Here is a 16,677-nt window from a genome sequence, read left to right on the forward strand (position 1 = left end):
AATTTAGTTAATTTAACTGGGAGTCAGAAAGTCTGGACTCTGGTTATGGCTGTCACAACTGTATTTGTGATATTGGCTCAGTAACACCATTTTTTTTTTTTCTGGAGCTTAGACTGATCACGTGTAATTTGAGTGGAACTTTCGAATTGTACTCCTTGCGATCACAGAGGCTCACTGAAGAACCTCTAGGGCTCCAGCAGCTCCCCTTTCATATTTTATAATTGACCTGTCAGTCAATATTTTGTTGGAGGACAGTGGACTCTCGCTGAAACTACTTAAGTAACCTGGTTGTGCAGTTTCTGCAGTACACTGAACCAGATATTCATATAAGGCTTTACTCCACGACAGCAATCACTGCATGTGTTTTGAGAATCCTTTTTCAGTCTCAACTTCAGGGTCATTTTGCAAAACATTTGAATACATGGTCTAAAATGGCATAAAGCAACTGGAAAATAGGAAAACACACGGACTATTGCAGCCCAGGCGTGAGTTTCCAGAAAGAATAGGTATATGGCTTCTCATTCTGTGGGAAGTCAGAATGGCTTTTGCCATTGCTGTGGAGCACGGTGACCCACTCAGCATGCAACTGAAGAAAGTGTGAACAGAGCACGCTCCTTGTGTCCTATGTGTAACTGCACCTGTAGCCGAGACTCAGCTTGAAATAGTAGAAAAACCCCACTAACCCGTTACTACAAACCCTTATGAGATTATGCAGAAAGGAGATCTGGAGAAATTGCACTGTGGTCCTTAGGGAACTGTAAAATGCTGACTTTACACAAATGAGTGGTAGCATTACAGGAAATGCATGCTTACCTCATGGTTGAAGAAGCAGTAGATAGTTGCAACAAAGAACCCCTAAAAGGAAAAGAAACAATGTATTTGAAGTTCTCTATATTTGCCTGATGCCATTTCCTGAAATCAACACACATAGACTGTCTAGAGAGGAATATTCCACCGTTGCAACAGCGGGTCATGGTTTGATGAAACAGAAAGGCAGGGAAAACAATGATCTACCTCTTTCACTCAGTGATAAGTCACAAAAGTATTTCCATGAGAAGACTATTTCCTGCCCAGTGGTAGATCATTTGCCTACCACGTATGACACCAGGGGCGAATCTTCAGCACAAGAAATTTAAAAATCCTTCTCTCGGTAGAGAAACGTGTTTCTTGTAAAGATTCGCAATGAGAAAGGCTCGAGTGGATTTGCTTAATCTATTGCTCTGTTTAATATGGAGAGTTTTGGTGAGTGTGCTGGCTTTGGTGGATTTGGAAAGTTTTGTAACTTAAGAATTAAAAGCTGTGGCCATCAGAGAAACCTTTTGCATGTCTGAGTAGGAAGCTGTGAATTAGTCCTGAATATGTCTTTAAGAAACCCAAACTCATTTGGGGCCTTGCTTAATCCTCGTAAGGTGCCTTGTGCTGAGGTTTAAGTGTGATCTCAATAGCTTAGGTTATTAAAGAAACACCCAGGATTTATTTTTAACCTAATTAACTTCGGCCTTCTCCTCACATTAGGCCTTGGCAGTTGGAAAAAAAGGTAGTGGATTTGAAATTTACAATTGAGCGAGAAAAACTCTTGCCTCAGATCCTGTTTTAGAACCTCTTCCCGAGAACCTCTTCATGCCAAACTGACTTGACTCTCAAAGTGCCGAGCAGTTGCCTTTAGTAGTCTGTGAGCTGGCCCAAAGCTCCGGAGTGAGTGGAAATGAGGTTCTCTTGTCTAGGCTGGCTAACTGTGCAGCCCAGAACTGCTCTGGTGGCTCACTCAGTGCTCTCCTCTATAGGAAATCCAGGTCCACTGCTCCCGTCCAGTCCTAGAACTCTCCTGGATAGATTCTGACAAGGAGAGCTAAAGGAGCAGGAGGCATGGGCAGCTCTGTGTAAATGTGTTCCTCTCATCACTCCAGAACCACATTGGTTTAGGAAAGACATGCTTAGTACCTTCTAGATATACAATTAGTTGCCTGGGTGGGACCAGTAGAGGGTTATGATATCAATAAAGGGGAAACAAATGTCATATACAATCTCTTTTCCTTCAAAAGTTTTAGTTGCATCTGCTGAGGGGAAGGCTGTGAGTTTTGACTTTTAAGAACAAAGGCAATCATGGGTTTTCATCAGATGAACCTAGTAGGAAAATAAAGAATGGAGTAAACATGCATGTTGGTTTCCTTACCTGGAAATGAATCAGAAAGTGCATGAAATAATCGTAGATCTTCCCAAGAATCTTGTTGGAGGGCCTCCAGGGAAACACAACAAACTGGATCCCCAGCAGGGGCACAAGGACCATGGTAGCCTTCACAGCTTTCAGGTACATGTAGGTTTCTGCCTGATGAGTTTGCCTCAGCTTGGTCACAAGAACACGGACGATGTTGAGCAGAAAGAAGAAATTGACCTGCAAAGAGTTGTATGAGCAAATAATCCATTATTGTCATGCGAGATAGGCTGCCAGACCAGAGGCGGGAGAACTTTTCAAATAAAACAAGTCGACATCTTCCGAACCTCAGATTTTCTGGCTCTGAAGATTAGCTTTGAAAATAAAGTTTTAAAATAATTTAATTGTAAGTGCTCAGAGTGAATTTTTAAATCCTGGCATAGAAATTGCCATTGCGCAAAACATGTAGACCAGAATGAGACCTTTGATAGTAATTGAATTATCTAGACCGGAGTCCTCAACTGAATAAAGGAATAAAAGGAGATGAGAATGAGCATGCAGCCCCCGTCTCCTGCTGTGGGCACGACGATGTGACAGCGCCTAATCTGTCCCGAACTCCTGTCACGAAGGCCCTTGTCAGCTCAAACCCAGAGCCGATCAAATGTTTCTTGAGTGAGAGACCGAGACGCAGCCTGGATGGCAATCCAAGCAGCACAGTTTCTAACTGACTACTCCTTAGTGCAGGTGCAGAGTGTGGTTTAGAAACTGGAGAGTGTTTATTTTTTATTTTTTTATTTTTCTTACTATGAGAAAAGAAAACTATCTTAGGGATTAAGATTAACATTGTTTTGAGTAATATAATTTGTTCCTATGTGATAGAATGGCATTCAATTAACCTTATTTTGTAGTTATAGTACATGTGCTACATAGAAATATATTCACAAAGCTGAGTGATGGCACTGATAACAATATATTGAGAAACGGGTCCTTACCACCAGAGCCACCATGATGGGTCCATGGACGATGTAGAGCAGGTGTGTCTCGACGCTCAGCCAGCAACTGCAGGAAGCGAGGGCGCACATCAGTACAAACATGCTTTCACTGTGGGACACATTAACGTCAAAGCTGGTGTGCACTTACTTGTCATTGTAGTAGAGAGCACGAGTAACGGCATGGATAGTGGTGGGTATCACTGGGAACCCTAAAATTGGGAAAAGCACAAATCAAACTTGGATCCTATGCCAAGAGCTTACTTACAATTGTATGGATAATGGTAGCACTGTCACAAAGATGGTGGCAAATTGAGCTGCCTATCAAGATATTCCCCTGATATGTTTGTATTCAGATTATTTGGTCAAGTCAGACTTGTGGAGTTTGACTAAGAACATCCAGACAATTAAAAGCCTTTTGCCAATTCCTAGGCACAGCAGGTACCTTGTAACTTGTATTATGATCCTTCCTAACACTGTTAAGTTTTTGAAGATGTTTTTGCTGTGAACTGGAACAAGCAAGTCTTTCACTGTGTGAATTATGCTCTCATATAGTGAGATTTTGGGTCATTCTTAAGGGATGTATCGTGGGAGGCTAATTACTATGAAATCTTTAATATTCATATGATTTCTTTTGGGTATTTTATTTTTTATTTACTTTGTGCACATTGATCCTGTTTCCTTTTAAGCAAGTGTTTCAGAGAAGCCAGTGTATTTCTACCTCTCTAAGTTCTGGTTGTGGCTTATAGAGGAAGTGTAGTATCCTCTTCCTTGACTAAATCAAAGTACTAGTAAAGATAAACAAAACTCCCTTTAGCTTTATTTTCAGAAAAATTCAGATACTATCTATTCAGCCAGCCAAATTATATATTGTTAAAGTATGTTTTTTTCCAAGAATGTATTTCAATGCAATAATTTTTCTTTGGAAAAGATTGTTTTTATACTCAGATGTACCTAGTACATGATAATACTATTTGATTTGATTGAAACATCTGTAAAAAGAGGTTTGTTGTTATAGTCAGGTTATGAAATATGTCTCAGAAAAGAATTAAGCTGGTACCCTTCAAATTTTAGTAAGTGAGATACAAAATGAGAAGGTCTCAAACCTTATGTGAAAAGGTTTTCAAATTAAATAATATTGGTTTCTAAATGCTTAAATGAAATAATTCATACCACTGATTACATGTTGGGCTTAAAAATCATTTTGAGCTGGACTATTAGTACAACATATGATTGTGCTGCTCACAGTGCTTCTAACAGACCATTTCCTCATTTGAATTCAAAGACTCAAAATTATTCTCTGGATTTTTTTTGAAGTACATATCTTAGGTTAAGACAGCAAAAAAAATAGGTATTTGGGAATCAGAGACTATGTGCCCAGTCCACTTAAAGAAAAGCATGTTTCCTAGTGATTGGGGGAGACACTACATCTAACTTTTGGGGCCTGACACCATCCTATGGCGAGTGTGGCTTTTTCAATACAAAGTTTTTTTTTTTCTCTGTTTCTGCTCTTCTAGTCCCCAGGACTTATAGCAATCTTTCCTTTTTTTAACCAATGACAGCGAAAATAAGAACAATACTATTCTAATGGATTCCTTTCCTAAAACAAGGAAATCAAAGGAATTCTATTTGTTCAGTATGGAAATCCACTAGAAAGATTTTCTTCATTTTATAGGAAGGGGAATCAGTCAGAGCAGAAAACCACCTGAAGGCATGGCTCTGCTTAGATATCTGAGATGCTGAATATCCCGTGAAGCAACACGGATGAGGAAAAAGGCATCTGGGAAGAATCCTGCTTTGATTTTGTGGTTGTTCAGCCACAGGAAGGGTTTATTATGTCTCTCACAAATCTTGGAGTTCTATTCCATTTTAGATTCTGGATTTGGGAACATTTTACACACAGATGGCTTTGATGTCCTCTAAGGACAATTTAGTTCCCAGAAAACAGCTTTGGAGGGGTGCACATTTTCTGTATCCCAACTTTGAAGAGTATTTTCAGATATGAATTGTGCGTTATTTTATTGAAATTGTAAATCCTAGAACATATGCTACTGTTTTAGTATTTTCCAAAGGAAGTCGTATATTGCCCAACACAGTTTTCTCTGTTCCATTACATCTTCTAACATTCCTGTGAAATGTTTTTCTTGAGAAGTTATTTGGGCTTCCCTTCACTTGTCTTCCTCTCACGCAGAGACAAAACTGTGTCAGGATATAAATGAAGGTGTCTGCTTTAAAAATGTGCTACTCTGTGGCCTCATATTTGTTTCGGGGAGTTGTATTTGGCTTTCTGAGTTTCTTAATGGTAAGGAATGTGGTAGATTTTAGTTTAGGTTTTTTTTCTTTATTTTATTTATTTTTTATTTTATTTTATTTTCGTGTGTGTGTATTGGGTAGAATTTGAGAACAGACTTTGGCAGGCCCCAATAGTTGACTTTCTGTCTTTCAAAATACCTATCTATAAGAAGCAAATCCTTCCTTTTGAAACTTTTTATTTTCTGTGGTGAGAATACTGAACAAGGGATTACTGCCTTAGCCAGCACTGATTAGCAGTGCCCTTCTCTGTGGCTACTGTGAGTGTAATATTCTTTGATTCTACTTGGCTCATGCTAAAGAAGATTTAAATATTGACTTATCAAGGAAGGTTAAGGTATTGTATAAATACTTACTTATTATTCCTTCCTTTTTGATACAGGTAAACAACTCATTTCTTTTCTCTTTGTGTTGGTAAAGTGCTAAGTAGAGATCTCTATTGAGCCAAAGATGCCAACAAGCTTTATAATTAATTTACAGAGCACCAGTATGGAAAGAAAAATGTAAATGTTCCTTCTGTGTCTCTGTCTGACTGTCATAGGTGAGAATAAATTTATACCTAGTGATTGTTTTCATGGGGTATTTTCTGAGTTTGACAGAGAGATACTTCTGAAACACACTTATGGAGAAAATTCCATCAATTTTATTTCAAATAAATAAGTAAACTAGACCTGACAGAAATATGTGAGAGAGGCTGTGCTAAAGACTAGAATGCTGACTGTGTCTCCTGAAATCAAGACCAGAAGAAGGCTATCAACATGCAAATCCAGCTGGATCCAGCTCAAAAGTCAATGTATGAAATACATACCCCAGCCAAGAAGGTAATACCAGCACAGGCGTTGCTCCTCTGCGAACGTAGCCACGACGATGAGAGTGTGAAGATAGATCCCCTCACAGAGCATCCAGAAATAGTTGCAAGCCATCATGTATTGGTGAAAGAAGTGCAGAACCTTGCAACTTATCTGTTAGAAAGAAATGAAGAAGCTTAGAGGAAGGCATGGTTATAGATCTGGTGATAAAGTGAGGAGTGCAATTATGAGCCAACGTATCTGCATTGAACTCTCAAGAATTACCCTGAGTATTTGTTAACATCTGCCTTCTATATTTAGAAATTAAAGGGACAGAATGTTAGTCACAAGTACTGTATGAAAATAGCCACATTGGCCAATGAAGCTGAGGCCACAGAATATTCTTTTCTCCATTAAATTCTGGAGACTTACCTAGACTAGAGCAGTTCATTTTCCTACAAGGTGTCTGAAACTAATAAGTTTCATCCAAATGTTTGACATTAAACTTCTGTACTACTTTCTCACCCTGTGATCCATGAGGTAAATAACCCGAGACATTTTAAGTGCTGCTTCTCAAGCTGATGGGTCTGTCAGCCATGCCTTCTTAACCATAAAGAGGAGATGACCAGGGAGAAAGTTATCTTGTATGGACCTGGAGCCCATGCTGACCTCAGCTTCTGTTTCAGAGGTAACCCTGTGTTTTATATTAGGAACCAAGTGTTTGCCAAATCTTCTCTGTACATTAGGATCAATGACTATTCAGAGAAGACTTAGGAAGCCTACCAGTATAGACTTAAATCTCTTAACCATCTGTATAAGAAAACCACAAACCACGTAACAGAATATCCTGTTATTTCCTAGTCATTTCTAGAGTGGGGTTCCTTATCTTGGCAACATTGACATTTTGAGCGAGATAACTGGTTGCTGTTGTGAAGGGTTGTCCTAGGTTTGTTGGCAGTTAACAGTCTTTCTGCCCTTCAACTAACTATGTCTATTGCATCATGGCTCCAGATGCTTCCACATGTTCTTTGTGGAGCAAAATGTGTCTAGTTAGGAACCCCTACCTGAGGGCACCTAGCATTGATTACCTTCTAACAACTACAAGCCAATGACAACTAGACTCAGCATTCTGATTTTAGATAAAAGGATGTGGCTGTTTGCCCAGCGATTATTTTATCGAATGATATCTATTTTATTACATTGCTCCTCCTAGTGGTACCTTTGAGTCTAGTTGGATTTCAATCTTTTTTTTTTTTTTTTCATAAAGCAATGAAATGAAGTGACTTTTATCCAAAGCACCTTTCTGGGCTTGTAAATTTCTATTGAATGCATAAGAGTTAAAATTCATTTGGTTGGTGAGAAGCGATATGTTGAGCCAATATGTATTCTTCTATGTTTCTTTTCCCTTCAGGATTCATAGGAGAAGACCGGGTTGGTTCATAAAAAAGTAGCTATTCAGCTTTCAAAGGTAGAATCAACCTCTGGTTCAGACCAAGAGGAATAAAAATGTTGAAAATAGGCTATGTCAGGAAATCTAAAGCAATACCTATATATGGTTTGGGAAAGAACACTTCTGACCTTGCAGTGCTTGCCATCAGATTCTCTTCCTTACCAAGATTAGTGGATTGACTCATGCGTCAGTTTTGTATTTACTAAGTAAGTACTACTACGATGGCACCGACATTCATAGCAGTAAAACTAGAAATTCAGTTGAGATTCTAGATTGCTTTTGAAGATTACTCTTTGAAATCCCAGCTTCTCCCGGATTCCTAGAGGCTGTGGTGACTTTTCTCTTGTAGGGGAAGAGATAAGTAGGTGGAGATGGCCTTTTGCCTACATGATTCAGAGTAGCTGAGGTTTCATGTTTAACCAAGCTCATTTTCATTATTTTTAGTATTTACCTTCTGAAAGTCATTATAAATACTGAATTAGCAAGCATTAAGTTGTTCACCTAGGCATAATACAAGGTGAGGGCTCTTTGAGACCCTGGTCACAACTTTTTCATCAAGTAACCACTACATTGCTTTTTTTGTTTTATATGTTTTATGTACAGACATCTTATTTGATACATATGTTATTGATTTATTAATACTGAATGCTTGGCCCATAGCACAATAGCCACTACTTCAGAGAAATGTATTTAATACTTACTTTCTTGATAAGCATATCAAGACTTTTTTGTTTTGCCTTATAACAAATGTATCAAAGGAAAATTAAAAATAATAATCATATATTCCTTAAAGGTTCTATTCTTGCAGAGTTCAATGCTTATGGTCAGAGGAGTGACCTTCTGGTGGTAAGACAGACAAGTAAACAAATAAATGTAATCATGCACAATGACTTCTAGAAATATTTTCTAGTTAATCTGACTATTAAATTATTTTAACAGTTGTTTTCTCAGGTAAATAACAAAGTCTGGCATTTAGAAGAATCAATAAAGCCAACTAGAAGGGCTTGTTTTAAGAACATTAAATTCTCTACTCAATTTGTGGACAACCAGCAAGGAGTGGAGTATTAGATTGTGTCAAAGCTGAACACATTGGTTGGTACTGTAAAGCACTCTGCTCACACTCTAGCTTTTGAACTTTTGAGGGTATGGTGAGGGGGGGGATGCAATATGGACTATTTTATACTAAAAAAGGTGGCTGTCTATAAATTTACTTTTCAATTCCTTATGAAAATATTAAAACAAAATAGAGTGATACAAAGAATCTCTTTCCTCTTTCTTTAGTTATTGAGGGACAAACAAGTTCCTAGGGAAATATAGCAAACATTTAAGACTAAATGGCTTATTATATAAAATTCAAAGAGTTTCAAAATAAATTTGAAATGGGCTAGTGTGCTAACTCCAAAATGCCTTTTCCTGATCTAAAAATTCAAATTTTACTTCTTCCAAGCCTTGTATTTAAAACAGAAACAGACTTTGTTGCTCATTTAAGCGATCTCCAGGCATTCAGGATGTTTATTTGCATCTCCTTGGAGTTTCTGAAGATGTCTTTTCATTAGTTCACTTTAATACTAAAACAGGAGGGTGAAGCTATGTTTACTTAATCAGCAGAGATGAATAAATAATTCAATTTCTAAACATTTAACTTGATGTGCGAAAATATCAAAGATCTGTGATCTATGTTGATTCAATTTTTAGGTTAATTTTAAAATTTAATTTAACATATTGAGTGAGCCTTCAGTCGTTGTTACATATGCAACTGAGTCATCTTTATAGTCTGACTCCTCCACTACTTATATCCAATAATATTCAAATATAGGTGAGCAACAGATGCTTATTCAATTTAAATGAATATGACTTTGTATATGGCTCATCAAGTAGCTCAGCTGACTGTTCAACCCTTAATTAATATAATTAGTTAACACATAAACCAGAATTGTCTATAAGAGTGGACACAGTTTTCAGGGGCTTTAATTTTAATAAAATAGTACTGAAAATCTTGGCAATCTTTGTAAAGATCAGGACGTATCTGAAGGGAACAGGCTGCTGACATCCATAGAAAATGTACAATGCTGGGGTAAACTCTCCAGACCTGAACTTTTATGTTGGTTGCATTTGGATGTTTGTCATGTTTTCTAAGTATCTGGAAAAGGTACCCTCTGATGATGGCACTCCCTAAATAAAACACCCAACTAAATCCTGTTATCTTCTCCTGTGCCCATGCTAGAAGAGCTGCTTGACTGTAAAGCAATTTGCCAAAAAAAAAAAAAAAAAAAAAAAAAAAATGGCCTGCATATGTTCCATTGACTGTACACAGACACTCTCTGGTGGTCCACACTTAACTTCCATTAGCCCAATTTTCTAGTTTCCTTTATTAAGTAAACATATACTATGGCTTGTTTTTCCACAAACTTACAAACAACTTTCAGGTGTCAAATTGACAATTTAAAATATTTATGACTAAATTAATAAAGGTGTCTTGAACTTGATTTAGAATGTTCTGGTTTTTCCTGTTACATGCATTGACTTTCTAAAGTAAAGAAATGGGACGTGGTGTATTTTCAGTATTTGGTATCTTCTGAAATTAGGGAATGTGCAGCAAGAATTATGGCTTTTTTATCTAATAATCCGAATTCCTTGTTCAAGAAGTGAATTTTGTTTAAGAGAATTTATCTTTCATAAAGTTTAGGATTTTTTTTGGCATTTTTAGCTTCATTTCGTTTCCAGCCAGTTCTTTGTTGTCTCTTCATCGTATGCATGATATCTGCATTTTGAATTTTTATGTATGTGACTTACATGCTCTCGGAACTCCTCATTCCCCTGGTATTTTATGTATATTCTTCAGATTGGATAGTTACTCTTGATTAAGCATTGATTTTGCTGAGTCTTTCCTTTGTGGTCTCTGTCTTGCACATAAGCTAATCTAATGTCATATATTTAAAGTTCAGTTCCTCTTCTTTTTGGTTCTAGGATTTCCATGTAGTTCATTTTTAGTAAATTCAACTTTTCTGGTTAAGATTTCTTGTCTTTTTATTATTCACTCACAATTTTAGCATAGTCATGTGACCAGCACATAGTTTGATAATTTAACATCTGGGTTAAATAACAGTTGACCTTAATTCTACTTTCTTTCTTGTAGGCCAGCCAGGCTTGACATACACGGGAACTTTTCTGTTGCAGCCTCCTGAGTGTTGGGATCTCAGGTGTGAATATTCAAACCCAGCTGTCCTTTCTCTTGACAGTACACCACATTGTCTAAAATTGTGTTTTTATCTGGTACCTTTGAACTATTTCTAGATATCATAAATATTGAGATGTTGTAGACTCTGGTTTAGAGTCTAGATTCTGTTATATTCCTTTGAAGTTTTCTCATTTTGTTTGTTTGAATAGGTACTTTACATAGTTAAATCCAAAGCATAAATTCCCATTTGAACTGTTGGTAACTTAAATATCAGTTGAGTTATTTTAGATCTACTAATACTCTTGGATTCCTTTGAACATATCTATCTATCTATCTATCTATCTATCTATCTATCTATCTATCTATCTAGAGAGAGAGAAAGAGAGAGAGAGAGAGAGAGAGAGAGAGAGAGAGAGAGAGAGAGAGAGAGAGAGATATCACCTAAGTTCCTCACCTTTCTGAGAAGAATATCCTTTACTTTTAGGGTCCTGTAATTGCTCTGTTCAAATATTATGCAATATAGGAACTACTCAGCCATAACCATTTTCTCTTAAATTAGACATATAAACTATAACACTTTATGATGATTATAATGGCTGGATAAGAATAAACCAAATTTTAACAACATATTTTTCACCACAGAACTGGTTTTGCTGTTTAAGTAAAATGAAGAATAGTAGGCCAGAGTAGACTTCCCATAATAGCATCCAAGCAAATCTATCACATCTGTTTGTTTCCAGTCTACATTCCCAGAGGATATTGAAATAGGTAACCCCATTTAGTTTAATCTATGTGGACTTGCCATTCCTGTCTCTTTTTTCAGTCATCTCTCCATCGTTTATATGTTCTGCCTTGTACCACCAGCTTTTGGCTGGGAAGGAGCAGTCTTGTTCACCATGGACTTTCCAATACCCAGTGTCTAGATGCAGACAATTCTTTCAGTTTGACCTTTTTGTAACCTCTTAGGATGATGCTTTGGTATGGTCTGATGGTTCAACTGTTGTGGACAAGTGAACGTCAGAAGAAAATCATGCCATTTTCGAGCTTGGGACTCTTTTGTCTTTACGTAGATTAGATGCTATAAAAAATATAATCTGATTGTCTCAGCTTTTGAGGTGCAAAGTGCAAAGGGTTTCCAGTAAGAACCAATCTCCCTGTATTGTCCGCTTTAGAATCAGACAGAAAGTTCAGACAGATATTTCTTTCTAGAAAATGACAAGTATCCTGGCAGCTTTGTTCAGATGCAAAAAGAACAATGCTTTAAAAGCTGCCTCTTGACTCTACATAGAGATCATTGAAAGAACAGATAGAACAAGAAAAGTGAAAATTTAGGTATTATGGAAATGAAATGCTTAAATGACAATGGGCAATTTTCACATCACTCAGTAAACTGAGGATCTATTCAGCCCTTATTTATGGCATGAGTTATTTTGAATTTAACTTGAAAAAAAAAACAAAATAGAAGAAGTGAAGGAATAAGAATCATATCTTTAGTAATACAGGAAATAATAAACCTATCAAAAACTTTGGAGGGAGAAAGTGACTACCTTGATGGAAAAGGTGGTACAGAGCCACAGAGATTCACCACTGTTGAGTGGGATGTTCTATGTTCTTTCCTTCACAACTGCATCAAAGATCTTATTGAAGGGGTACCACCACATTTGGGACATATGAGATGAGCTGACCTCTCTCATCAAGAATGAAATTCTTCTTTTTAATATATTACTTTAGTTATTGGATAGAAAAACTTTTGGGCACTGAGTCACTGGCTTGAGAACAGGGACAAAGATGGAAAATATGTCCCTTCACTGGTTTAGTTTGCTTAGGAGAGAAAAATGTCTTTGAAAATTAAGTACTGTGTTCTTCTTAAAAGGAGACAGATATCCCTATATTATTTGAAATGGAAAGTGTACTGGTGAATAAGCTTTTCTTCAGTTTATGACTATTTATATAATGTTCACCTGATGTTTCAATAAATATTTGTAGATTGACAATGTCAATAACATCCCACTTCCAAAAAGATTTTTCTGTTGCATATTCTTTCCTATTTATTTATTCGCACATTTTTTCCCCTCCTTGTCTCTATTTTTTATGGTGAGGGAAAACCTTCATTTTCTACTATTTGGATTGTTGTTGTTTTTTTTAAGAGAGATAGTTCAAATCAGTACCTTAAAGTAACTTTAAATACATGATTCTGCATATGGCTTAGTGTGGCAGACGCCACGATTCTCCTGCCCGAGACGGACGTAGGTTAGAATCTTTCCCCGTGGGCCACGACCTTATGGTGCTACACAGATTTAATAGAAATGGGTTAATCAAGATGTGGAAGTTAGCCAATAAGAGGCTAGAACTAATGGGTCAGGCAGTAATATAATTAATACAATTTCTGTGTTGTTATTTCAGGGTTTAAGCTAGCTGGGCAGACGGGATCTGGATGGCGGGTTGTGCTGGGCAGCCAGGAGCCAGGCAGGACACAGCCGGCTCCTTTTTACTACAGCTTAGTACGATTGAGAACATAGTCCCTAGGCTTTATATGGTGGCATGGCTTTCTCATTAGACAGGGCAAATTTACTGCCAAGAAAAATGGAGTTTGGGAAAAACAGATGAACCCTCCATGTTACCATCTACTTTATTATCCCCAATTCTCTGGCAATAGGGACATGTCTTCTTTACTCATACTTAAATGATGGGGTCTACTAGAACCACAGAAACAATTTTCTGGATGAAAAATGATTTCCAAGAAATTGGGCTTTGATAAATACACTTGTGATAAACTACATTTGCAAGGTGAGATAATAAAATTTCACCTTGTGTCTTCCAGAGATAGCTTCAAGGACCAGAAACATTTCAAGTATGCCTGTTTAAGAAGATTCCTGAAGCAATTTTTGCTTCCCTCTTTGAGTGGTGCTGCTTGTTTATGGAGGGTTTGATTTAGCCAATTCTCATTGAAAAGCAGCAACTATTCAAATAGGGAAAGTACTGAAGCAAATCCCCTCATTTATTCCTTCTAGGAGAGGGGTAGGCTGTGCACTTTATGGATGTGAGTTAACCTTTAGATTATAATCATTGACTTTTGGCCTATACTATTTAAATGATTTGGTGAGAGGTTTGGGTTTCCACACGTTCTCTCAGGGATAAAATAGACATTTGGGATTGTGAAAGAAAACACACTATGGCATCACTATTCACCATGTAATTGAGCTGATACTGGCAGCCCATTCTCATTTTGTCTAGACTTAGACAAAAGGAAGTTTCACTTTTAGATCCATGGAGAAATATATTCAGATTTGTGTTCTTTTCTTTTGTCATGATCAAAACAGCCACATTTCAAAACAGGCTAAAGTATTACAGACTCTTACAAAGTGTGGCTGCAAAACACAGTATGCTGTGTGAGCCCGGGTTCATTCCTAGAGACAAAGGAGTAGACAGCAGAAGGACATATTGTCGCCTAATAGTATCATTTCTGCCCAGGCTGAAGACTAGCGTTCGAATCTTGAGTGTTCAGTAAACACTTAATTCTTTGTTATAGTGTACCATGTGTTTTCTTTATTTATTCCTATATAGCTAAACTAATGAGTTTGTTAGATTAAAAAGGTACTGGTGGGAGAACCAGCTTTTTGTTTTTCATGCCTTTCTTTTGTTCTAAGGCATGTGAGAGAATCAACCTCTTATCTATACACTACTGGAAAGTGTCCTGTTTATTTCTCTGGCTCTCCTAAGATTTTGTTGACATTTTCCCAGGAAGTCAGCAGCGCAGTGGCCAGGCCAGCCCTCCAAACATTTGCTCACCAGCTTCAATAAAGGTTCTAGGCAATGGAGGAGCCACAGGATAGACACAGATGATTTTGTGATGGCTAAGAACAGCTTGACTGAAAGAATGCCTTGGCATGTCTTCCACTAAGACAGCTTATGAGAGGGAAATCATTTAGCAAAGACAGTTAATGAGACTATTATGAACAAGAAGTTGTGTAATAAAGTCATTGGAAATGACAAGCGTGGAGATGCAAGGACTTAGCCACTTGGTAAGAGTTAGCAGAAACCTTGTGAGCTTACAACAATATTATGCTCTTGGGGAATCCTAAAAGTATTATCCTTCTTTTGGTCTAGGACAACTCCTTAAGAACAAGCAAGGCTTTTTGTTGGTTTATTGGTTTTTTTATTCTCATTTGATGGCTCAGTTTGCACTAGCTTCTACAGTTTCATAGCAAACTTGGTAATGGGGTAGAGACTAGCTTTTTTGGACTGTTTCAAGACGATAATAAGGTCAGCAAGATCCCACAAACTGTGAGGGTCCTCTTTGCTAAGAACAGCAGGGGAGAAAGCTAAGCAGATGGGAGAAAATCTCTTTGTGAGCTTAAGTACTTCACAGTGTGACAGAGCACCAGTCCCAGGGCAGTGTGGTCGGTTATTCAATAACTGAAGTACCGCCCTTTAATGAGAAATGAAAAAGCCAAAACTCAGACAGTCCTGAGAGATGCTTAGTGCATTGCTTCTACTTTGATGGAGTTGGCTCATTAATTAACCATACTATGCATGGCTAATGACGGGAATCATTGCAATGGATGAGACTGCTTTTTTTTAAGAACATAAGAAAATAACAGAGCGTCAAGAGTATAGAAAAGAGAGATAGGATTGAATGAGATTGGGCTAGTTTTGAATCCTATCTCCAAGTAGTCATAACAGGAAAGAAATTTGCCTTCACAGAACTTTAGTTTTCTAACTTTAAATATAGAGTAATATCCACTTCTCACTGGAAATGTTAGCATTAAAATAAATGAGATTAATTTTATTTCAATCCGTTGGAATTTAGAAAGAAAAGTCATCCAGGAAAATCCATTTGATTACACAATCAGGTAAGATGAGACTTTGTGTCCATTAGCAGATGGCAGGGGTTTTAAAGAAGAATCACAACGCATTTCTGAATATATCCAAATGGCAAGTGATTAGCACTGTAGGTTTCGTTAGAAGCCAAATTAAGCTTCTTTCCCATGGTATGCACTGTTATGCAGGATGCATGCTCTGGGCAGATTTCACGCATTTTTTGTCATTGGGTTGGCATAACTGTCAAATGCCAGATTTGAAAAATGAGGCTATCTACAGATGCTCACATAATACAGTTAAGCAGAGAAACAAAAGTTAAAATATGCCCTGGCCAGTTCTGTATGCTAGATAGTTCCAGTTTCTGCTTTTTGGTTCCCTCTCCTCCCCATTCCCACTGTTCTGGAAACATATAGACATCTGTCTACATCTACTAAAGTTTCCTTGATCGCCAGTTTCTGGATTCAGCTCAGTGAATGAGACCCTCTACACAAACTAGTAGATGAGAATGAAATAGGAGAAAGCAAGCCCCCTCCCCCTCCCCCCTTGTGGTTTTGTCCCAGGCTGGTTGTGTCTGGAGACAGAGTCCCGAGTTTTTGAAGGCCAGTCCTCATCATACCACTTCACTGTTATTAGAGTCCATCTTTCCCTCTGCACTCTGGGGCAAGAGTGGAGACAGTTCCCACTGCATTGTCCACATATGTGTGTTATGATGAAATATTTGCATCTGTCAATGTTTCAGAACAGAAAGGATCAAATATTGTCAATTTCATATGCAATGTAATCATTATATCATTAAACTGTTTTGTAATTGACTTCATAGCAACTGAGTTTCAGCATCATGAAAATAGTAACTAGCTAATATTTCTATATCCCCAGTTGACTAAAGTGTAGACACATTTAGAAAGTATTATGAGGAGCACAATCTAAGAGAAAAAGAAAGAATGTTAAAGACAGGTGTGAATTTCATAAGCAACCCTCAGGAAAATTTT

The 16,677-nt window shown here is 37.5% G+C and overlaps 1 protein-coding gene across 1 annotated transcript in view; it reads right to left on the reverse strand.

The window, feature by feature from the left end:
- Calcr (calcitonin receptor) overlaps positions 1–16,677 on the reverse strand; it is a 73,780-nt gene that overhangs the window by 3,682 nt on the left and 53,421 nt on the right. The window contains exons 11-16 of the mRNA XM_050130585.1: positions 16,305–16,412; positions 6,260–6,413; positions 3,293–3,353; positions 3,145–3,211; positions 2,174–2,392; positions 814–855 (exon numbers count right to left, since the gene is read on the reverse strand). Of these exons, the coding sequence (XP_049986542.1) occupies positions 814–855; positions 2,174–2,392; positions 3,145–3,211; positions 3,293–3,353; positions 6,260–6,413; positions 16,305–16,412 (651 nt within the window). The remainder of the gene's footprint in view (positions 1–813; positions 856–2,173; positions 2,393–3,144; positions 3,212–3,292; positions 3,354–6,259; positions 6,414–16,304; positions 16,413–16,677) is intronic.

The sequence above is a fragment of the Alexandromys fortis genome, unplaced genomic scaffold (genome assembly GCF_014885135.2).
Source record: "Alexandromys fortis isolate MF-2015 unplaced genomic scaffold, M_Fortis_MF-2015_v1.1 scaffold_322, whole genome shotgun sequence".
In the NCBI taxonomy this organism is placed as follows: domain Eukaryota; kingdom Metazoa; phylum Chordata; class Mammalia; order Rodentia; family Cricetidae; genus Alexandromys; species Alexandromys fortis.